The sequence below is a fragment of the Varanus komodoensis genome, unplaced genomic scaffold (genome assembly GCF_004798865.1).
Source record: "Varanus komodoensis strain SLA01 unplaced genomic scaffold, ASM479886v1 scaffold9, whole genome shotgun sequence".
Taxonomy (NCBI): Eukaryota; Metazoa; Chordata; class Lepidosauria; order Squamata; family Varanidae; genus Varanus; species Varanus komodoensis.
Window position 1 is genome coordinate 25,345,273 of NW_025336598.1, and position 25,011 is coordinate 25,370,283.

Here is a 25,011-nt window from a genome sequence, read left to right on the forward strand (position 1 = left end):
GGAATGAAGAGCAAGTCACAGAAACATGGAAGTGTTGCAGACTGGCTGAACAGATGGCCCAGCAAAGTTCGCAGGTGCAGAGCACTAAAATGCCACTCTGTGAGAGAGGCCCTGAAACTGTGTGTCAACATAGGTGATGGCAAATCTGCCCAAGTCCCCAAAGGGCAACAATCAACAAGAATGAATTTTTCAGCAGAGGTGAGCCTGAGGAGTTTGGATGTGGTCCCAGTGGCAGATATTGTGTGTTGCTTCACATGAATAATCATATAAGCATGTGCAGCCATCTTTTTGGAAGAGTCTTTCTGATAGGCAAGATTTTTGAGGTTTTCGTGTGGGGTGCATTGAGATGGGTGGTGAATTTATGCTTTCTTTTTATGAACTTGTTTGTGCTGACTTGCTTATATAAACCTTTTTTATTTGTGAAGATTTTATTATATTATATTATTGTTATTTATGCTTTTACATTTGTATTTGTAAGCAACCCTTTGAAACTTTCTAAAAGTCTGTGTATAAATCAATGAAACAACATCAAGGTATACTTTATCCACAAACTTCACATGATCTTCCAAGATATTCATTCCTTTTAAATTCAAAACAAATGAATGAACAAAAATAGATGAGATTAATCTGGCATTAGTTATTCTGAGAAACCTTTCCTGGCTTTTTGTAACCACAAGTGTTCTTTTCTTGCTGCTCAAAGACTGACTGGTTAATGGTCTCTTCTAGATTCTCCTTTTGAATAATGGGATAGCATTTGACTGCTTCCCATCCCCAATTCTTTTCTGGTTGTCCAGGAATCATCAACAATTATAAACAAAGATTCTGTGATACATCTGTGAGGACATGGGTATGTAATTCATCTGGCCCTGAAGAACTGCATTCATTTAGAGCACAAAAGTGCTGTATCACCTCTTTACCTATCCTCCCTTTACTCCTCCCTTTATTATTTGACCTACTTTTGTCAACTGAGACAAAATAGGACTTGAGCCATTCTGTATTCTGTTTGTCAACTGCTGGCATTTTGCCATCCTTCTTTGAAGCACAATGGCCTTTTCCTTGTCCCTCTTGCTTGGGATATACAGTGGTACCTTGGCTCATGAACTTAATCCATTCCAGGATTCTGCTCGTGACCCAAATTGGTCGTGAGCCAAGTTAAATTTCCCCATATGGTTCAATGTAAATAAGGTTGATCCATTCTGTAACAATTTTTTAATTCAGAAAAATGTGAAGCAAAGTGACAAAGAACAACAAAGATCATGGCCATATCAGCATCTTTCGGATGCACAGGACCAATCAAATCTACCTTTTCCCTGATAAAATTTAAGAGGTTGCTGTTCAAGCACCTTATATACTTGAAATCTGGTGCTCTTACTTGCTATGCTTTCACCTTTTCTTGTGGAATCCTCCTATTTTGTGACACATGAAGTTCTTATGATGGGTGGAACACTACATTAAGACAAGTAGTCCCTTCATAATGAAATTAGCTCCAAAGTCTCAGTCCTATTCTTCTTTGTATTCCACACTCACCTGTGCAATCAACCTATTCTGGGTTACCTTATCCTTGATGGAGCAGGTTTGTGGCTCGGGTGTCCTCCTAGACTCAGGTGGCCTTAGTAGATGGAATATCTTCTGTCATCTTCAGCTTGTGGCTCAGCTATCTGGATTGTTTAGTTTCAGTAATGTGCATTTGGTTATATGCAGTTGTAAGTCCAAGTTAGAGTACTGCAACACATTCTATGTGGGATTATGTTTGAAGAATGTTCAGAAGCTATAAGTTGTATGAAAATGTGTCACTCAGATTAATAACCAGGACCAGACGTTCTTAACTTTAACTCCAGTTCTGGCTCACTTGTACTGGCTACCTGCATGCACAATCCATGGTGTTGGCTACTAACCTCCAAAGCCTGGCATGGTTTGAGATCACAAGACCTGATGGATCAGTTTCCCCCAAACTTATCTACCCAGACACTGTGATCTGAGGTTTTCTTCAAAGTGCCCCACTGTGGGCTGCTTGGAGGGAGCCTGAAGGAAGACAGCCTTCTTAGTGGTGGTTCCCAATAGTAGAGTAATGATTCTCAAGTAGCACCAACACTGTCATCTTTTCGGAACCTGTTTTTTAACAGGTTTAGTTCGTAATAAAATGGTTGCAAGCATTTTAGCTGTTTTTAAATTTTGAGTACTGGTACAATTTTATGCTGTTTTACTGTATTTGTGCTTTTATGAATTGAACTGAAGCATCCAGAGAACTGGGGGGCATAGAAAATAAACAACAGCCATCACAGGTTAACCTTAGAAAGATGGATGCTTACTCTAGGAGACCAATTGCTGGGAAGCTACATGCTGTTGTCACTCTACCCCACTACCCCCATTCCTGTTGCCCTGTATGCTTTTGATTGTGTCAGCCAAAGGTCCCCTCCAGCCATTTTGTTTTATTTTTGTTTAATGATAACAGTTGACAGTACACAGTTAACAATGCCTTTTTCCTGGTGGTTGTTCAACAACAAAAAACCATATAGCTTGCCAATACTGTCCCTGCCGTTGCCTGGTTGGTACTTTGCATGGCCAGTAAATATTCTATTTGGATAACATCTTCCATGCTGGAAGATTTTATTACACAATTCACAGATGTTATCCAACATCATATTTTACCTAATGGACATCTAACAACATATGCAGGCAGTTATTAACAAGTCTCCTGAAAAATACTAAAACATTCAAATCCTGGTGATTTCAGGAATACAGAATGTTACACAAATAGAAGATATATGGACATGCATTGCAACAAAACTTATACGTTCTATAAGTCTAAAACAACATAGGCAAAATTAACAGGGTTGTATTCAACTGGAAAACTTTTCTGATTTCTTTCCTTTCCTTTTCTTTCTGTGCAATAGACCACACTGTTCAGGAAAGTTAAGATAGTGACTTGCTATGTTGTAACAACTTATTATTAATATGAATTATTTCCTTTTCATACATATCAATGATATGTAGCCATTGGAAATTATAGCTTTTATTATTGCATGTGTAATATTTTAGCAGAGCAATAAAACATGGATAAATATATCTAATCTTTAATTTCTATCAACTTAGATTAGATTATATATGGTTTTTTATGATTTTGCTGTAAGAGGTTTTTTATTGTATGCCTTTATTTTTAAAAGCCAAATACGTTTTAACTACATAATAACAAAAACATTCCTGTCTCCTGACCAGGTGCTCCCTGAAAGGTTCATATAGCAGGACTTCAGTGGATAGACCATTTCCACAGCAATAAATAAGGAATGTCAGCACCTCTGTTATACTGTGTGAAGATGAGTGGTATATAATCCAAGTGTTGTGTGATTTTGCAGTCTATCCAAGAACAGTTTAGATGAAATTAACAGAAATGCACTTCTTTGCACAGAAAAGTGGATTTTGTCCAGAAAATACAACAGATGTACACAGGAGAAAGATGCACATTCACATTCACACGCACATGCACACACACAGGCTCCATACATGTGGAGTGGGATTTAAACAAACATATTCATGTAATTGTGCAAATACACACATTTGTTTAAATGTGAGCATTGTTATTTATGTTCTGTATTATGCATAGTTATATGAGCCTGCATGTTTGAGGCAGTTTGCCAAACATGTGAAAAAAGGAAATGTTCTAGGCTGCTGTTATTATTGTTATGTGCTGTCAAATTGGATCTGATTTATGGCAACTCTATGAATGAAAGCCCTCCAAAATGTCTTGTTCATGACATCCCTGCTTAGCTATTCTAAATTCAAGGATGTGTTTTTTTTAAGGAGTACATCAATTGCTTATTTTCTTCTTCTGCCTTTGACTTTCCCTAGCATGGTTGCCTTCTCCAGAAAGTCTTGCCTTCTCATGATGTGTTCAACATATGACAGCCTCAATTTTGTCATTTTTGCTTCTAGGAAAAGTTCTGGCCTGATTTGATCCATGATCCATTTATTCACCTTTCTGCCAGTCCATTCACAAACCTTTCTTCCAGCTCCATGTTTTGAATGCATCAGTTTACTTCCTCTCAGTGTTCTTCACCGTCCAGCATTCATGCCCATACATAGTAATCAGAAATACAATTGCATGAATGATCTTGGTCTTGGTCTCCAGTGAAATGTCCTTATTATTTAATAATCATTTCTACTTCCTTCACTGCTGTCCTTCCAAGACCAGCAGTGGAATACAACTGTGAATGATTATGTACTTGCTGTATCCAAACATCCAATGATGTGCCTGCCTGCCTCAACTCTGCAGCTGAGTTTCAGTATGTCAACAGGATGGAGCTAGAGCATAAGCTTCGGAAGGCAGATGATGGACCTTGCATTGCCTGTTTCTATAGCAGGAATTGTAGAAGTCATTTGGTGCCACTCCAAAGCATTGTTGTAACAATGAAAGGGTTGCTTCCTCCCTCCTTCCCCCTTCCACCCACGTGCACACAATTGTCAGCTGAAAATCTTGCCTAGAGTTCTAGGCTACAGAGATGAATGATCTGTAACTTCCTTAAGATATAGAAGTGTATGATTAAAATGTAGCAAGGGTATGAAGTATCTCAAAAACACTGAGCCATGAAATAAGCAAACACAGCTATTATGTAGATCTGAGAGCAATGTACAGTAATAGTCATATTCTATCTAAGATGCTTCTTTTAATCATTAAATGAATAAAAAAAGATGGACAAATGCTTACTCCCACTGTCAGCACTGCCATGGCTGGTCTTCTCCTCTGGCTGTATAAATAGCCCAGCCAATTTCTACTGCAAAAGGCCCAGCATGGATTTTGTGGTAGATTTGGACTACTGTTGGACTACTGTTGTTTCTTCCTATCTACTAGTTTACAAGATGCAAAACCATAGCTTCATTGTCACTTAGATGAATTTACATTTTGCTGAATGCCGTCAACGCCCATGATGGTTGTCCAGATGTGTGTGACTTCAGTTTCTCCAGCAGACAATGACATCTGGCATATTTAACTCCTCCTCTCTTCTTCCTATTAGCGTGGCTTTCTTGATGTTTCTCATGCTTACTAGGGGAAAAGACTGCTGACTGGTGTGTTTTCAGACTGATTTACATTCCTTTGTGGCTTACAGTTGCCAAATGCATACTTAAAGGTTTAGAAATCAGTGTTTGTGTCAGAGGCTGGCGAATAACAGCTTGAACTGATGAAATCAATAACATACAGATGAACCCCAAAGCACATTCCAAGCTAAACACCCTATGTTGTGGAGAGCTTCTTTCATGATTGCAGTAAAATATATCTTCCATTTCCAGATAAAGGCAAAAAGCAGCTCCTCAGAATAAAATACATACATGAATCAAGCAGAACAGACCAAACACTACATATAGAACTTCCATTTGTTAAAGGTAACAAAGTCAGTTTACACTTTTTGCTTTGACCATCAAGTGACATATGAAATACATGTGTGTTTATTATGCACACTTCAACAATGCTTCAACAATGCACGCTGCAACAAGATAGATATTTGGTATATTCACTGGAACATCACATATCAGGTTATTAGCTGACTGGAGAGCTATGAGATGCTTTGACAACAGCACTCTCCCTTGATCAGACCCTCTCTTTCTGCAACAAAAGAACACAACTAAGACATGGTATAAATGTGGTCTTACTTCCATGGAATGGCCACTTTGCATTTTTATGATCCAGAAACTTGAAGAACTAGCATGCAGCAATTTTCTCTATCAGCCTCTTTCATGGCCTTCTATACATGTTCAATTTGAATATACAGAGAGGGGATTGTACAGATCCCCTTAAAGCTGCAGCTTTGCAAACTTGAATGGGCAGAACAAAGGCTCAGCTCTGTAGAACTCTGTATGTGTGAATCAGGACTACATCTGTCATTACACAGGAGGAGGAAAACAAGAAAAGGAACCAAGAGCCAATACTGAAACCTGGAAGTCTCTTAAATCTTACAATTTCTGATAATTTCCCCAATGGTCCAATGTCTTTTTTGTCACACCTTTTTGATATTTATTCTGGAGCATGCTTTTTGTAGATATTAAGTCCTAAAGCTGGTGCCTTCCTCTGTGTTGATCTACAACTTCCATCATCACTAGCCAGCATGGCCACTGGCTATACTGGCTGGGAAAGATGGGAATTATAGTGCAACAGATACAGAGAGCACAAGACTGGAGAAAACTGTACTAGTTGGTATCATAATAGGATTAAACACTTTAGGTTTTTTATTGTTGAAATCCTTTGCAAGTTGAAGTGTGCTATTTTTAGCCATTCCTCATACAATAATCCATTATTTGCTACATTATATTAATAAAAATGTATTCCCCAAGCAAACCCTTCTAAGAGTGCCAGCTAGGCACAAAAATATTAAAACAGCTCACAAGAAGGGAATAAAGTATCTTAAATGGTCTTATTAAGAAGAGTTCAAGTTTTCAGAATGGAAAATATAGCATAATATAAGGCTGTCACAATTTAAGTGCCTTCTATTCTATTTCAGTAAAAAAAAAGACAATGGACAACATTGAGTCCATTAGTAGTTTCCTGACTTGGATAGAAATGGTTGCTATGCATGATTTTATACTCCAAGACAACAGCCAAAAGCAAAACCTGGACCTTTATACTCCAAGACAACAACCAAAAGCAAAACTTTCTGAAAGGAAAGTCTGAGTCTGACTTTCCTTTCAGAAATCAAATGAAACACTCTCCTCTGTTCCTGATTTCTGCTTCTTCCAGCTAACAATGTCCTAAGATACCATCAGAAGGAAAAAGATGCAGCAGGCTTACTGAAGGCACACAGCTATGATTTTGCTCAATGACAGACCATTTGGGAAAGCTATGAATGCTTAAAATTTACATCCATAATGAAAGAAAAGAGGGATCTCCCCCCGCACCTCCACCTCCACCATCTCCATCTCCATCTCCACCCCCATCTCTATCATCTCCATTTCCATGTGAGATCGTATTTGTATCCCACCTTTCTATCTAGAATATGGTATCCAAGGCAGCTAAAAATCATAGGAACTAAAATATTTCAAATTTCTAAATTTGGCTAAAAAATAATATCTGTCTGTCATTTGTCTGCTTGACTGTTTGTCTAAAATTAAATATGACTTCCTCTCACAATGAGAAAACAATCCACACCTGTGCACACACAAATACACATTAAAATGCAACTCAACAAACCTTTAAAATACAGCTAAAAAGCACAACAATATCAGAACAAAGACAGTACCTAATTGAACAGGCCAGCTTACATGGCAAAGGCCTACTTGACCAAAAAGCTTTTTCTCCCCAAAGGAAGGATAGCAGAGATGGAGCCAATGAAACCTTCCATTCCAGAGAGTTCCAGAGCTTACAGAATAACAGAATTAAATGATTGGTGGCAACTCTGGATTTATAGGTGATGTTCAGCAAATCACAGAAGCATGCAAACTCATTCCACATAAGCTTGGTATACCCTATGACATCCTTCTCAAGTTACAGCAGAACAAACTCAGGTTCTGCTATGAGGAAGCCACACAGTTCTGAACAACGTTCATTTCAACTTATAATTTAGGGGCAGCCGTAAATAGTGATTTGAATATACTCCTGACAGAAAACCATAGCAAACACATCTCTTCATCTGGACTTGGACAGCAAAGAACCAAATGACCATCCTCTGTGTGTAGCAACCTCTCATAGAGGGTAGTCCTTTAAATAGAAGACCATCCTGGTCTGTAAAAGAGGTCACATAGCCACTATCAGAGGACTCCTGGCATGTATATGTATCTGTGTTCAGGCACTGCATGGAAAAGCCCATAAAACTGATTCCTACTTCCTATTACCATCCAGAAAAGTGGAGCACTAGATTTGGTGGTCAGCTTTTCCCAGAAGTGTTCCTTGAACATATTTCCTGAATACAGTAGAAGAAATGCACCCTGTAAATATTGTCTGCAGTTCACATTCCATGAACAGTAGACCATGCTATCCTTTCACCCCATTGTCCCCAAATGAAACCCCATTATTACATATGAGAATGATTTAGAAACTCACCCCAGCCTTTGGTTTAGCTCCAGAACCAGCCATAGGAATAGGAAACGTTCGATCAGCACCATAGGGAGGAGGAGGAGGAGGCAGTGGTGGTGGCAGTGGTGGGATGTTTGTTTGCTGGTGGCTCAGGGTAGCAATGTCAACTCCACTTTCAGAATGTGATTCCAAATCCTTCAAAAAAGAAATAGAAATCTTGCTAGTGGATGCACAAGTTCATTAGCTGATGATAATGTTATTAGCTATAGGAATACATTAAGGCACACATCATTTTTAAAAGTGTACAGCACACTCCTTTTCTTTCTTTTGTACATTCTTATGTTCAATAATAGTGGTATCTAATAACGGCTGTTCTAACACTGTAAGGTATCTTAAAGATCAAAGCTGCAGTGCCCTTAAGTAAGAAAAACAAATTTAGTTTTGTTGAGGAGTCAGGACTTTAGAATACTGGCATGTTTTCTCTGATCATTTCCTGTGCATCTTAGGTTATAGCCCCACCTTTTGTCTTTGGAAGAATTTGAAACCTCTGCTAACATCTGGAAATCATTATACAGCCAGGCTGACATCATCTCTGGAACCTTGTGCAGGTGAAGCCCCTTGTTTTGTTTTTAGCTTAAAATGTGAAGAATTAGCAACATCCACCTCAGCGTTTCAAGCCCTTTGTAGCATCTACAGGGACTACCACAATCCAGCACACAGCTGTATACAATGATGTCCCTTTAAAAGAAATGGAGCATAAACACAAACAGCTATGGCCCAAATCAGAGGTGGCCTGCAATGTGTGGCCTTCCAGACTGAAAGCTCCATCAGAATGGCAATGGTAAGGAATGGTGGGAGCAGCAGCCAACAGCTTCTGGAGAGCTATATGCTCCCCATCCCTGGCCTAAATGAACAAGACATTTAACACTTGTGTATCTCTTTGCATATGCAGGGGTGCCATCTTTCACTGGTTCTGCTCCTGAAATAGGATGGTTCAGAGAGATGGTGTTTATAAAACAGTGCCACCAGGATTTAAATGTGTGTCTTTCCAAATTCCTAGAAACCTTTCCACACCAACTGGTCTGATGAGGAACCTCTGGATATTGTAAGGATTTGTGACTGATCATGTTCTATGCTTTTATTCAGTTCATTAATGTTTAGTTCAACAATGACCAGGCCTGTTATTTATCTCAGCTGATGTCCATCATAAACAATCTTTTATTCAGTTATTAACATTTATGTATTGCCTTATATGCTGAAAAGCATTCATACAGCTTTTTAAAACAAGGAACAGAAACATCAAAAATACTTAAAACTGCATACTTTTAAAAGCTAAACTAAGAAGATGCATCTTTACATTATTTCTGAAGGCCAGCAGAATGGGTACCAACCATGATTCCTGAGGGAATTCATTCTATAGCATAGGGACAACACAGGAAAAAGCCCTTTCATACATGCTTCTTCCTGACAGTTAGGACCTCGAGGGTGTGGAATGGGCTTCCATGGGAGGTGGTTGAGGCCCCATGGGTGAGGGTGTTCAAGGATAGGCTAGACATGCACATGATGGGCGTGTCGTGAGCGGAGCCGGCTGGAGCCGGGGGTCAGACTAGATGGCCTGGGAGACCCCTTCTGACTCGCTCTGTTTCTCTGTTTCCATGCTTAGCAAACAGGCCTCTGCAGTACTGGTGCCCTAAAGAAGGGCTCACCTTCCTAGCTAAATTTCCAGGGAGGTTCACAGCAGGAGAAATGGACTTGACAAATGCCTCATTTTGTCCAGAGAGTGCCCACAGCAGTCTTTCAACATTCCAAATGTGCCCTCCAGCTCAAAGGTGTTGGGGAACCCTAGTTAACATTTCATAGATGTTTTCTGAATTTTCATCTTATTGTGCTGATATACCAAACAAAAAGTTAAGTGTAATATTCTACATGTTTGGACAGAGAAAGGTCACAAAATCCCCAGCTAGCATAGCTAAACATGCATAGGATTGCACCCTTAGTGTATTTCAACTTGATTCAATTCTGGTTAGAAGCAGCACTGGAATGAATGAGATGGAAATGTTTTTATGGAAATGTGTAAAATACATTGCAGAAATGAAAAGAAGCAGGGGCTAGGCATTCCTACATCATGGCTGGATTCAGCTGCAGACATTGCTGAAGCTACCACTGTAAGAGGAAGCAGCAGTCCCTCCTTTGTGCTGACATACAATGCTATGATCAGCAGAATTACTGCCTTGTCAAGCAGTGTAAACCACACAAATGGGGAGGATCAGTGGGACACAGTCATTTACATTCTAGAGGAAGGACCAGGAAAGGTATCGTGGAGGAGGAGTTGCTCTGGACATCAAAGAGAGCATACTGTCGAACAGACTAGGCAACCTAGAAGAGGGGACTCTTCTAAAGAAGCACTGAGGGTAGCAGTATCAGGTTCCAAAACTCATTTAGTACTAGGGTCATTGCTGTTATCCCCCAGATCAGGACACTCAAGGAGATCGTGCGATGGAAAATGAAATCAAGGAGGTCTCCAATGATGAAGTGTTGTAGTAATGCGTGATTTCAGTTATCCCACACTGACTGCACAAAGGCATGTTCCAGTCATGACAAAGAGATTCAGTTTCTTGATGCTCTAACTGTGCCTTAGAACTGTTGTTCATGAAACCAGTCACTGGGGAGGTGACCACTCAGGATTAAATTGTTACACAGGATTTATTATGAGATATAAATATTGAACCAACTAGAAACAGTGACCAATTGCTATCCGATTTAATAAATATTAACCAGGGTCCAGGGTCCAACATAGTCACATTTGACTTCAAAAGAGCAACATTCTCTAAAATGAAGGGACACTGAAACGGACGCTGAAACGGGGAATCAGGGAAAGGTTACATTCCTTGCAGGTTACTCAAAAACGCAATAATAGAGGTCAGCTGGAATGTATGCTTCAGGTTAGGAAAGGTAATACCAAGTCCAAGGGATTGCCAGCATGGTTAACACACAGTGTCAAGGAAGCTATTAGACAAAAGGAAGGCATCTGACAGAAAATGGAAGTCTTGCCCAAAGGAGAAAAATGAAAGGGAGTAATGAAAGCAGATGGTAAGAGATGTTAAAAAACAGTTATAGGAGCACAGCAACAATCGAGAATGAGTTAAATACATCAGAAGCAGAAAACCAGATAGAGAGGCATTTAGATTATTAGATGATAGTGGAGTTATAGGAGCAGAAAAAGGGGGGCAGGGTAAGGAGACTGTGGAAAAGATAAATGACTCCCTTTCATTTGCTTTTGTTGTAGAAGATGTAGGACAGATATTGTGCCGGTACTGATGTTTTTCATGAAATTAATACAGGGACTGCCTGAACATCATTTGGAAATAATATGTTCCTTTTCCAAATGATTCCTTTACATGTTGTGCAAAGAAAGATAAATGATCCTACTGTGTATATGGAGCATTTGTAAGCCAAATTGGGAGTGCTTTGCCTTGAAAGGTAAAAGATAATTATTTGAAACAAAGGGAGTTGAGCAAAAGAATGGATTGTGTCTTTCAGTGTGATTCCCAATAATTTAAAAATAACATAGGAAACTAATCCAGCATAGTAGAAATAGTAATTTGCCTCATCCTTTCCTGTCAACTACAATTCCACTGGAGAAAACTCTTCCCTAAGTCTACAAATTATGTGGTATAGCTTGAATATTAATTGTATCAAGAAAAGGATTTGCGAACAGTCCATAAATGGCTCCATGCCAAAATAGTGGAACTTCCTGAAATGTGAACCCTAAAAGATCAGGAAAGGTGCAACATTTCAGCCCCCTCCTTCCCCTTTCAAATTGATCACCAATCACATCAGACTATCGGGTTATCAGTGTTATGCCAGTTTGCCTTAAAAAAAAAAAAATAGAGGAAACCCCCTGATGTGATTTGAACGTTGCGCCTTTGCAATGCTTCAGTCACAAGTTCATTTCAAACTAGAGGTTAGGACACTGCACAAAAAAATGTACTCTCTTTTTACTTTATAAATACTAAATGGTACACACTGAAATGGAAAGGCAAATTGTGAGGAGGGAGGGAGGGAGGGAGGAGGAGGAGGAGATTTTGACAGGTAAATAACAACTGGAATAAAAGATCAGTAAACAGAGAAGCTCACAGGTATGTGCCTCCGTGTGTGGGTCAGCATGCTGGATGGTGAGGCCCCTAAAGTGAGGGCATTCTCAATGTCCTGATCGAGCTGGTCCAGTTTCAGAATGAGCAGTACCATGGAGTCCAGTCGTGACTGATCTCGATCTTCTCTCGCTTCCTGGGGATTAAAACATGCAATTACAGAATCTGAAAGGGCACTTCTGGGAAAGAATAAAACACTCTCTGTTCCCTAATTTAACAAAACGGCATTGAATAATAGGCAGCAACTCACACTTTAGAGGGAAGGGCGGGAGGAACACCGCGCTGTATTCTCTCATCAATGGGCTGTTCACTGTTGACTTCCTGACCGAGAAGCATTTTGCATGCATCTCAAATATATTTCTCTGCAAAGACTGGGATAATAATAATAATTTGCTTTCAGTGATGCTTATGAGAAATAAATGAGAATGAGTTTGTCTACCGATGCTGTTGCATTCTCATGTATATCGCCTATGTACTGCGTAGATTCTGTGTTTGCATCTCTAGCTGGGCACCTGGTAAGACCAGGCTGGTGTCAAGGGACTGGCATTGTGAGGCACCTACTGAAGTGCACATCCAAGTGGCGTGGCTCATTGCCAGCCCCTAAAGCCACCTGGCTCTCCTGCTCATTTCTGATCACCCTCTTTGAGTGAGCAGGCAATGAGAGGAGCAAAGAGGAGGACACAGGCTGATTCCCTGTACTTACTTTTGAGTAAAGAAAACACATAGTGTTACTACAAACTGTGTTGCTTATATCAGTAGTAATGTGTAGTTTGATCCCAAGTCATATGGTCACTTACAAATCACACACACAGACAGACAGAGCATCGCCAAAAAGGAAGGTAAAAGAGAACATCAAGTTCAGCCACCTTTGTGATGATACAAATTTAGACATGATTATAATTTCCATGAAAGTACGATATATCTTGCTACAGTGGGCAACTCTGTCTCCAGGTGACAGGTGTGCCTACTTGGTTTGTTGTCCAGCACTACTGGGGTCCCTGCTCTGGCACAATTGGACAAGGGAGCCTTTTGAATAGAGGACTGTGCTCTGTTCTGTAGAGTCTCAAGGGTGTGGAGCTGTTTGCTTGGAAAGCATTTAGCCACATGACTGTAACTTAATGTAATGAGAAATCCTATTGTCACGCTAATAAATATAGGCTATGTTGTGTTCAATGCTACATGAATTCCTGCATAAAGAACAGGCAGGGTTTATTCTAAGCATTGTTGTCCACTGTTCAAGAATCCAGTGCTATCCCCTCTTCGAATCCCCCATGGGTGAGCACCTCCCAGACTTTTCCTAATGGTCAACAGTAAAAAACTGACATCCATATCCCCAATAGCACAAAAACGTAGTTTTCATGGCAATGGTTTTTTTTAACAACTGCACAAAATGTGTCCAGCTGCACACTGGAATACAGTCACACATGCTTTCCCTCAGATATTTTTCTATACATTCCATGTCTGGAGGAAAAAGGAAGTGTACTCCCTTGGAAGAAGCAAAGCATTCTACTCAAAATATTTTGGACTTATGCAAAGTGCTTAGGAATTCCATATAGGCGCCTTGTGTTTCTACATTTGTGTTTGGGCAGACAAGTCTGAAAGCTGGCGTGTTCCAACTTCTCCTTCCAGAAGGGCCAATTGACTGTCAGTCTTCTGGCCCCCCTCTCAGCTCAAGCATTGCAAAGGATACAATACTTGAAATGTGTGTGTGCAACTTCTTTTCCTTTCATTTTTCCTCTAGAGTAGGTGCAGGGCCCCTGATAAAATCAGGACCCTAGCATAGGAGGGGTAGGGGAAGTTTAAGATTTGGGCTCGGCCCCCTATGCCTACTCTAAAGCAAAAATGAATGGTCATAGCTAGCAGACACCCAGTTACAGTGATGTCTGTTTTGACCTTGAGAAAGTGCAGCCTACATGCTCCCTTGCGTCAACAACACTGGTTTCAAATGATGGTTTTTTTATGGTTGAAAGCCTGGTCTCTACTTGTACTTCAGTTCTTGGGCTAGGTACTTTCCATTTAGTTTCCCTAGTATGCCTTCCAGGAACGGAATGTTTTGTGGCCAGCCATGACCATGATGGCAGCCGTTTTATAAATTGGCTAGCATCTCCTGCCACTCCATGTCCGTCATTTAATGAGGGCACTCACAGCTCACTTTCAATGAGACCAATGTGTCCACTGACCCAAGAAGTTTGGAAACCGCTGTGCAATCATTTACTCAAAAGTAAGTGGCATTGTGTTGGAAGGGAATTACTCTTTCCCGTGAAACAACTCCCTTTCAACACTCCCATGTAAGGGTGAATAGTGAGGGCAGGGACTAAGAAGAGCGGTTGTTATCAGTCTCAATGAAAGATATACTGCCTTTTGGAGTTAATTTTCAAGCTTGCTTCCTTGGCATTAAATTGCTGTTCCTCCACAGGCTGCCAAGGGAACCTGCACAAGATGGCTCAAGTCTAAGAATCCAGGCTAAACACAGTGCACCAGATACATTTTCAGACCCTTGGGGAAATGATATCATGGGAGCAGGCTCCATCTTAGACATATGCAACTTCATTGTACAGTTTTCCTCCATGTGTATAGAAGCAGTGTTGGTTTCCTGGATTCAGAAGAAAACATGGGATCGCTCTCTCTCTCAAGTAACAGTCATGATGAATAGGAAATGGTGATTGGAGTTACCTTGTGCTAATAACTGAGAACATAATATTTCCACTCCCTCTGTGTGTGCTAGGGTTCAACTAGGCCTATCCCACCCACTCGTCCACCAGTAGACATACCGCCACTATGCCAGGCATGAAGAAATGTGCCACTACTGGAGGTCCTTCTGTGATCTTACTCTCTCCTTGCACCCCACCAGTTTCCTCACACACAAAGAGCATACTGGTGCTGCATACTGGTGCCCCCCAGGGAGATGTGTACCACCGGATTAGTGCCGCTGAGCTGCCACACTTCCTTGGGAATGGCTGGGCACTTTAGTTGGATTCATGCATCTGGATCAAAGCACATGGGACTAAAAGTGGGGGTGGAGGCAGAACCACACATGCAAGCCAGCAGCATGTTCCCACATGCGGCAGCTCCACTTGCAGAATTCCCAGCTGTGAGAGGGAATCTAAATGTGTTCAGGAAACTTCACACAGGATCCCTGTCCAGACCCTTCTATTCAGGTCCTTCAGGACCTTCCTTGTCATAGCACCCGGGTTGTGGAACCTACCCCTGCATTGTGACATTAGGTTGGCTTCCTCATTCGGCTTGCGAAAACAGCCAAACATCTTAATTTTGGGGGGCTGTTCTGTTTTTTTTGTAATATAGGCAGTTTATCTATTTTGTTTTCAGGTTTCTTGAAATGGCTGTATTTTAAAGTGTTGATGCTGGTTTTATTGCAAATTGCCTCCAACACTCACTGTGAGGGGGGATTCAAAAATATATACATTCAATAATTAAAAATAAAGTGTAGCTGGAGTGAGAACTCTGATGGGGGGCAGGTGCTTACAAGTAAGTGTCTGCCCTCTCCCCACTTTAAGGCCGGACACATTCACTTGCAGGCATGAATATTTTTTGTTTACTGATTATTACATTCACACCCCCTTTTGTTACATTTGTTATCTCCCCCTCAATTGTTTTATTTATTTCCTTCGAAGAATTCAAGGCAGCAGCATGCGATCCTCCTCATTTTATCTTCACAACAATCCTGTGAGGCAGTTTAGGTGGCAAGTCAAAGATTGGTTCAATGAACTTCATGGCGGAGTGAAAATTTGAACCAGAATCTTTCCATACCCAGTGCTCCAGCCACTATACCACGCTGGATCTAGCTAATAGGACTCTGGCTTTGCACCTGGCACCATGACCTGGAGGCCACAGAGCATGAGAGGCCTATGGGGGTCTCCTTTGCGCATAGCGAAGTGCATACACAGCAGGGCCTGACGCATGCAAGAGAAAAACCCTCATGCTTTAAATTTGCTAATATTGAGGGTTAAGGATTTGCCCTAAGGAACCTTCAGGAACTCAGATATTTCAATCTGTGATCACCATTTCAACAATGCTCTGAAGTATTTTGGTTTTTATTTGAATATTGCACCCTGCACTAAGACATTTTTTTTCATTTATTACTTTTCCACATGGTATATTGCAGAGTTAAGCATCTAGTAAATGTATTCATAAAAGCTGAAGACTTATACTCATAAAAACTAAAGTATGCAGAAAATCTTCCATGTGATATTAAAGTGGAGAGTGTTCATCTGTGTTTCTAATCTATGCCTGTGTTGCCATAGTCATGCAGAGGTATTTGCCCCTTATGAAAGATCCTGTACATGTCTCTTCTAATCTTGTGACCAGTTTATATCTTTAACTTGCCTTTTTTTTCTTTTTCCACTCAGCAAACAAATTCAATTACTTGCAAATGGTTTCATCAAATTATAAGTGTCATATAAAACATGTGACAAAGAAAGATGCTCTCAGTGTTTGGGTTTTCTGGGAAATTGTCTACAGCTCAGATTTTCCTAAGCTGAAGGGCTGCAACAAGATTCAGATACTAATATTATGAATGTCACTTCTGATTACTATAAAAGTAGGATCTGAGTTTGGCATGAGCATCCCAAACTTTTCAGTAGTTATTTAGATGACACACTACTTCTGATGTAATACTTGTCAGTCTTAGGTTTGTTGTCAAGAAATTGCCCTACAAGCATATTCAGAAAGATGACAGTGTGGTGAATTATGCATGTAGTTCTCCAGAGGACATTCCTCCAAATAAGAAAATGAGAGAAATTTACAGGAATATACATTGTTTATTGTACAATTTGCCAGTTTTCAGTGACCTGTCCAGATTCCAGTCAAAGAGCTTTCTAATAACAGCGGTATCTTGTGCATATTGGTTTGTATACCCCATTTCCTAAAAATGATAGGAAGTTCGAGAGGCAGACACCAAAGGTTCAGTTTCCTGGTACAGTGTGTGTGTGAGAAAGGAATGAGAGAGAGAGCGAGTGAGCAAATACTGATTACTTTTGCTGTTACTGTAGTATTTTCAGGTGCTCAGATTCAAGGACAGTTTAGACATACCAGCAGAAAGCAGGTGTGTTGGACTTAAACCAGGAACACCTGGATAGAAATTACTTTCAAATTATTGGTGACCATGGACCAGTAATTCTCTCTCAGCCTGACCTACCTTGCAGGAATCTTGTAAGGGTAAAACAGGAAATATCTCCCCCAGCAGCACCCTTAGATACACACAGATTCCAGAAAGGAAGTGGAGGATCCAAATTCAATGAATAAGAGAACCAATAAATAGTCTAGTTGTTTCAGCCTTCCTACGAGTCTTAAGTTTCTCATTGAAAGCACTGATGGTTCATCTGAAACATCCTCAAGCCATTGATGAATCCCTTTTCTCCCATATGTAGAAATGCAGTTGTATGGAGGACCACTCACCCAAAGACCTGACACTGCCATTGCATATGTGTAAATACCTAGGACATATTGATGATGTGAGGATAACATGGAGAGGAGAAGGATTAAGTAAGCTTCCTTGGGTTCCGAACAGGAGGAAAAAGATGGGGTCTAAAAGCTATGTTAATAGAACAGAATAAGAATATGATTGCACTACAGGGATACGATATCACACCACAATGGGTGCACTTGATGCGTGTGTGACTTCTTTTAGAAATCTGTGACTCCTTTTATTTCCTCACAGCAAGACACATGTGTTCTTATTAAAAACTGAAAAGATCCAGAGATGCATTGGCAATAACGCTGTCCTTGCACTGTTGCGCAAGAGCTGCTGGAAGACACTGTGTGGTGTTGTGTAATATTGTGAGCAAGTGATTTCTCAATGTTGTGTGCTGGGACACATCTGGAGATGCTGTGCATGAGGTGATGTGAGGCTTTGTGTTTGCACACATGGTGTGAGTCACTGTGCCAGAGAATTGTAATGCCTCTCTCCAACTGAAGCACACCTCTCAATTTCAGCTGTCTTTTCTCAGACAAGGACCTAGCTCTGATCAGAAAAAGCCTCTTTTTTACTCCCAGAAAAGCACCTCTGTATCCAACCGAAAGGCTTCTACCTTATTAGAAGCCAGTTCCAGTAAGATTTATTTTTGAGCAAACACACATAGGATTGTGCTGTAATGTACCCTCATTTGTAGAGGCAGTTGCTCTGATGGACTGGCAAAGCAAGCTTGCTCACCCACCCACAGAAGAAAGGGTCCATTTAGAAAAAGAACTGGCAAAATTCCTCTGAGTATCTTTGATCTGGGGCCAGTTGGACTGAGCTTAAAATCTTACATTCATGTTGTACATTTCATAGAACATTAAAATCCTCATCCATATCTTGCTTTGTTTAAAAGAAAAACACCCTGTTCAAGAAGAGTGGAAAGGTATTCAGGTCTCTTTTCATCTGCCGCAAAGTCGTTCATCTAAGCTGACAAGAAAGGTTGAGGATAATGCAATGCATCCCATTTCAGAACTATTTGCTGACTTATGCAAGCAGTCATATAAATCAGATGGAACCTGGTTTATGTCCTTCCCAGCACCATCAAGCAAGCTTGAACTGTGGGAATTTTATCTCTCTCTGAAATTTATTTTTCATAATAGGTGCTAATAATACTGCAGTATTTAATAAAAATCAATGGAACGTGTTGAAGAAGTTGCTGTTCTCATTGCATTTGCTCCAGCACATAGATTAGATAGCAGACTCCAGGTTTTTCACACATTTTATCATGGTTTGATATCCTGGTTTGTTAACTGCCCATAGTTTAAATAAGCCACAGTTTCTCAAATTCTCCTGTACCAGGAAATTGTGATTGAGTCAAAAATAACAGCAGAGGTTTCATTACCTTCCTCACACACAAAGGAAAAGAGGAGATGATTGTAAATGTAACACCAAAATTCATGATGCCATGTTTGAGATCGTTTAAATTATGTTTTAATTCATGGATAAGAAACTTTTTTTCAGTCAAGGGCTTCATATCTGTCAGGAGTCACATGTTGACAGCAAGTGAGGCCGAAGCCAGAGATAGTAGGCCAAAGCCAAAGTTTGTGAGTCACCTCTTTGTCTTATGGAAACTATTTTCCCCAATCCCTTCCTCTGTCTCCCTCTTTCTTCCCATGCAATGGACCACCAGGAAAGGGACAAATTTCTCTTGCCAGAAGAATGAACTGATTCTATGCAGAAAGGTTTTGAAATTAGGCCATGGCCTTGTGAGGTCCATAGAGTGCCCATCCTTTGTTTGAAGGCTCATCTAAACTGCACCACTGTTGACTATTTTTGTACACAACTAATGTGTGCCAACGGTACAAATCCTGTTGCCTTAAAAAAAGGAAAAAAAAAAACCTTCTGATTGTCTGACCTTTATTGAAATTAAAAAGTACCTCAGTTTCCTTTTCCTTTTAAAGAGGAATAGAGCAAGAGTCAAAGAGTTTCACTGATTGGCTGGAGGTCCACTTTTGGATTGTGAGTCAATGATATTGACCTCTGATGCTAACCTTTGTTATAGTGCTTAGTTGGGAAACATGAGAAAGGTATATAAAAGGTAGATGACATGGCGTGCCAGAATGGGTTGGACACAATGACCACGTTGGACCTGATGGCCTTCTTGGCCCCTCCAACTCTACTATTCTATGAATCCTGGCCTTCCCATATAGATCACGTTATGCAGACCTCTTGGCTTTTGCTGACCCCCATCTCTGGAATAGATAGTTGGGAGACCAAGAAGATTGAAACACCAGGTTCAAATCATGTGCATTTCAGATGCTAAAAATAAAGTGAATCACCCAAGAAGAAAAGCCCAGAGAAAAGTCTGAGATGAAACCAATATTCTCAATCAGTCTAGTTTGCAGAACAGAACTGGTTTTTATACAACCATTCCTTTGCCATTGTAAATTAGGAAACACACACGCTTTCTGCTGCATGATTACTGGCATGGTTGCTACTGCCACATATTAGAAGAATACTGGCAGAGTCTCAACCTTGATCGTGTTGGCTGAACAGATAGGAGGTATCAGAAGTACTCTTAAGTATATAATTTCACTGGTGGCTTCCAATGAATTTAGCAGGGATCTACATGATGGGCTCCTCCACTCAGTTGAATCTCTGCTCAAAAAAGGCAGCTATAGACAACTGGTGAAGTAAATGCCAACATCTGAATTTACTCTCAGCTTTAAAAATAGAAGTTGGGACTATATGGGAAATAGAAAAATCATGTTACAAGAAACAAATTAAACAAAGCAGCCATTTAGTTCAGTGTCTAGAACCAGACTGGATCGCTGAGTGTTATGCCAAGCCTCCATGATAAGCACAGATTTGCCCATGTTGGAAGAACTGTAGCCAACAAGTATTCATAATGTGAAACAGAAGTTAAATAAAAAGCTAGTTCAGTCTGAATTGATCCTCAGCCAATGCCATGTCACTGTGGGCTGCTGCTCATGGAAATTACAGATCTGGCATACTGATATCATTTTATTACAGTGTACCAAAGAGATGCTATGGGGATAGCTTCCAAACTATTTAATAGACCAGCACGTATAAGCAGCAAGGACGCAAAGGGGTCCAAGGGAGAGTTAGCGAATGATACTCCTTTGTCAGTGTTGATTATTTACATTTATTTTTAAGCATTTGAAAAGTTTATATTTTACCTTTTTATCTGAAATGAAACAGTGTGGTAAGCAATAAGAACAATATTTGAAAGCATTTAAAATCCATTGCTCACATTGCTTACCACAGCAATAGCAGTCAGTTTCTATAAAATGGCAGTAGCTAATGGAAAGGGTGAAAAATGCTCAAGGACCATCCACCTTCTTAAACTTCTTACCTACCTCCTAAAATATCACGGTACCTGGCCTAATGAATCTCTGTGGTAAGGCACGCCACTTAGTGGATACAACCAACAAGAAGACTCTTGACTTTGTGGTTGCATACTAGCTTCATCAGGTGAAGGCTTCTAAAGTAGTAGACCAAGTGACAACTAGGCAGTGCAAGAAGGAACATATGGAAGAAAGTCATTCTTAAGGTATTCAAGATCCAAAGCATTTAAACCTTAAGTCAACCTTTGAATAATGTGCAATACGTGTGTTTGTACTACAAACAGTTTCAAAACAATGTTAGAAAGTTCTGAAATGGAACTCCAGACAGTGGTCCACTGTTTAGTCTCTTACCATAGTTGTTTTCTCATCTCTAGTTTAACTACAATGCCTTTGGCTCACCTAAGCAGGGTAGTGAAGGCTGAGAAAAAGCAATGCAATAGACAACCCTTTCTGATTTTAAGTGTTTGGGGATAGCCAAAGAATGCTAGAGTAGCCATGAGGGGAACACATGGCCAACCAGATGTTTTGGCCTATAACACTCATCATTCCTTACCATTAGCTATGCTGGCTAGAGCTCATGGGGGTTACAGTCCAACAACATCTGGATGGCTACACATTCTCACCACTCCCTTAGAGAATCATTCCTCATTATATATTTTTTTCTCTCTGTCTCTCTCCCTCCCCCCTCTCTTTCTTCCTATTGTCACCAGAACTCCAGGACATCCTCTACAGGATAAGAGCATCAGAGTATCTTTGTAGCAACATCCTTATTTTAAAATTTGCAGGTTGAGCAGATATTCAGGGATGGTCAGATCAATGTGTTTCTTGTCAGTTTCTCAAGTGCTAATTCAGAAGTTCTTTCTATTCCATTTCTGCAGTGTTTTGTCATTAAAAAAAGAAGGAAACAAATACAAATTTGCATAATTGAAGAAAATATGCATCTTACCCAAAATGCATAGGTCTGCATGCATATTACTTAAATAGTTCTGAATGCACTTTTATCTGTTACTTTTTAAATATTCTGAAATATCAAATGTTTTTACATTCACCTTGGCATACTTTTGCACTAAGAACTTTACTGCACAAAGAAGTGCACAAATCAAAGGATAATCCGAGAAATATGAATCAGGTTCATTGGTTTACACACCACAATTGACAATATGGAGATGTAGGTCAACAAGACAAGTCTTGCTGAGTCTCAAAAAAGCATCAGTCCAGGACCCTAAATCTTAAATTGCCTTCTCAGCTGCTGTTTATTTTTATGCTGGAGGTACTGCAGGTAGGTGACTGTAAGGGACAAGTAGTTGGTGCCAAGCCCATTCTGCCGGATGCAGTAGGTATGCATCTTGAACCAGTATTGTCACTAGAAACTCAGGTGCTTTGTCAGTCAGCTTCCGCTGTTTTGCCGGTTGTGGCCTTCTTGGGAAAAGGACATCCTGCTTACAGATGCCTATGCTTTGGTAACCACCAAGATGTATTTCTGTAATATGTTGTACATATGACTGCCCCCGAAGACAGTTTAGAAGCTTCAGCATGAACAGAATGCAGCTGCTTGAATCCTGGCTCTTTTATCTTGGCAGAATTGCATTACATCCATTCTAAAGGAATTACTTTGGCTGCCTTTGTGCTTTCAGTTCCATTTCATGGCCTTGGTTATCAGTTCCTAAATATGTGAAGGGATGCATTCTCCCATAATAGCTAAGCATTAAGATCAACATGTGATATCGTTCTCCAAGTTCCTTCTGTGGACGAGCTGTATTATACATGCACAAGAAAAACAGTCTTTTCTGGGGGGATGCCCTGGAGCTCCTGAGCACATTCAGTGTACCCAAGAGTTGTACGACTGTTGCTGACACTGCATTTCTTTTCAGCACCAGGTCAAAATGTTTTTATTTGCTCATGCATTGTACATGGGTAGCATTATTTTTAGCTGGTGAATAGTTTTGGCTTGCTCCCTGTCAATTTTATTGCCATGTCTTGACCCATGTTGGATGATTTAATAATGTATTGGGAGCTACAGATTGTTTATGCACACTGCCCTAGAATCCTCATTTGGGTGCAGATGGTGGCACAGTTTAGGCATTCTTAAAGTAAGAAATAAATTGTGACTCAAAATACGTTCCTGGTAGTACTGCGTTAAAAAAAAAAGCTGAGATGATCTCCTGGCCTGAACACTTCTTAACGAGTGTCTCCCACTCCTCATGACTAATGATGGATGAAATGACCCTGTTCCAATTCTTAACTTTGTTGCTGAGTTACCAATCCAATGTTATAAGTTTGGTTGAAAGTTCTCAGGTAGTGTGATACTTCAAAGTTTCTCTGCATCACAAAAATGCATCTCAGGAACACAGTGTGTGTAATATGGTGTTCTTTTTCATTCTGTTTATCCCAACATCATGTGTTGTTATGGTCTTTCCTGGTTGGCTGCCTGAATAGCTATACATTCAGCTACCATGTTGAGTCAACTTTGCTAAGCTGGAATGGTGTGGTCCTGCAGCTGGATGGGTGACCACATTTGGAAGTGGACAGGGGGGTGGACTTGATGGACTTATAGGCCTCTTCCAACTCTACTTCTGTTCTGTTCTCTTTGTTTACAATTATTAGCATGGAGGCTCTGTATTTTTTCCAGGAGATTCATTATCATATACATAAGTCTTTGAGAAGCAATTTAAAAACAGCACCAACTGATTATCTACATTTCTCCCACTCTACCCAAACAAGGCTATCCAGCCAACATACTTCCTCTACCCACATGTTAGACAAAGATGATGTGTGCGGGGAGACTAGAACCAAAATGAACAGTACATTCAGCAACAAGAGAAATAATTCCCACAACTTTAAAAGCATGTCAACACTTTTAGTGTGAATGCAAAAAAAAAAAAAAAAAAAAAAAAGCATTTCCTTTACAGCAAAGCTCAGTCCTAGTGCGTGCTCATGAGTTAATTATGCAAATGACTGAATACACTAGAAAATTGTGCCAGTGCCACCCAGCACCTAAAGCCAAAATGGATACCCAACCACGAACGAAAAACAAATGTGGAACACAGGACAGACCTAAATCAACATGAGGCTTCTTTCAAAGTGATTGATTGTTGCACGGCTTTAGATTCAAACTTTTAGACTGGTGAATTCCTCTGACAAAGAAGAACTGAAAGTCATTTTACTCATGCTTACTGCAAATGGGACATTATTTCCATCGCTAAACAAAGGATTACAGTATAACATCTGAGTATGTACAAAGATGGCAGAGTTTGACAGACTGACTGAGTCAACCATGTAGACTGTATAGGTACAGAAAATATAAATTAGCTCTTAATCAATCTTAGTTTAAATTACAAATGTTTAAAACTTTGTCAGGTTGAACGCAGAGCCCATCACCACCACCATATTGCATTCATATCCCAGCTTATCTCCTCTGATGAGGAACCCAAGGCAGCTTACATAGTTCCATTTTATCCTTGCAACAATCCTGTGAGGTAGGTTGGGCTGAGAGTAAGTGACTGGCCCAAAGTCACCATGTGAGCTCTATAGCTGAGCAGGGATTAGAACCCAGATCTCCCAGATCTCCAGTCCAACACTTTAACCACTACATTCCGCTGGCTTTCATTGTACATCTGAATATTATGAATTTATTAGATTCTTGGACCAACTAATTACAAGTTACAACACATGACCAACAGCCGGGAGTTGGGCCTGATGGCCCCTTCCAATTATTCTATGATTCTATGAAATTTAGAAGGATAGCACAAACCATTTTTCAAAGAAGGATATTTATACTCATTCAGAGTGTTTAGCCAAGACCAAGGTTCTGCCCTAAAAGAACCACAGTTTACTTCTTTATTTTTAATTCAAAATCCAGATGTATGCTGTATTGTTAGTTTAGTTTCTTAATTATCTATTATGGACTTCATGAAATAGTCTTGATATTATAGCCTGTCTTTCTGGTCAGTATGACTTGATTTGACTGGCATAATGGATTGTATCATGAAGTGTAAGACTGCTCAGTTGACACAGGTTTATTTTTGAGTGCCACAAACTAATGGCCCTATATATTATTAGATATGTAGAGAAGTCAGTAAA

General features: G+C 40.1%; 1 protein-coding gene across 4 annotated transcripts in view; it reads right to left on the bottom strand.

Moving 5' to 3' along the window:
* The window catches only part of DLC1 (DLC1 Rho GTPase activating protein), a 313,895-nt gene that overhangs the window by 205,207 nt on the left and 83,677 nt on the right, over positions 1-25,011 (bottom strand). For all 4 annotated transcript variants that reach the window (XM_044418408.1, XM_044418409.1, XM_044418405.1 and 1 more), the window contains exons 3-4: positions 12,134-12,283; positions 8,024-8,191 (exon numbers count right to left, since the gene is read on the bottom strand). In XM_044418408.1, coding sequence (XP_044274343.1) covers positions 8,024-8,191; positions 12,134-12,283 — 318 coding nt within the window. The remainder of the gene's footprint in view (positions 1-8,023; positions 8,192-12,133; positions 12,284-25,011) is intronic.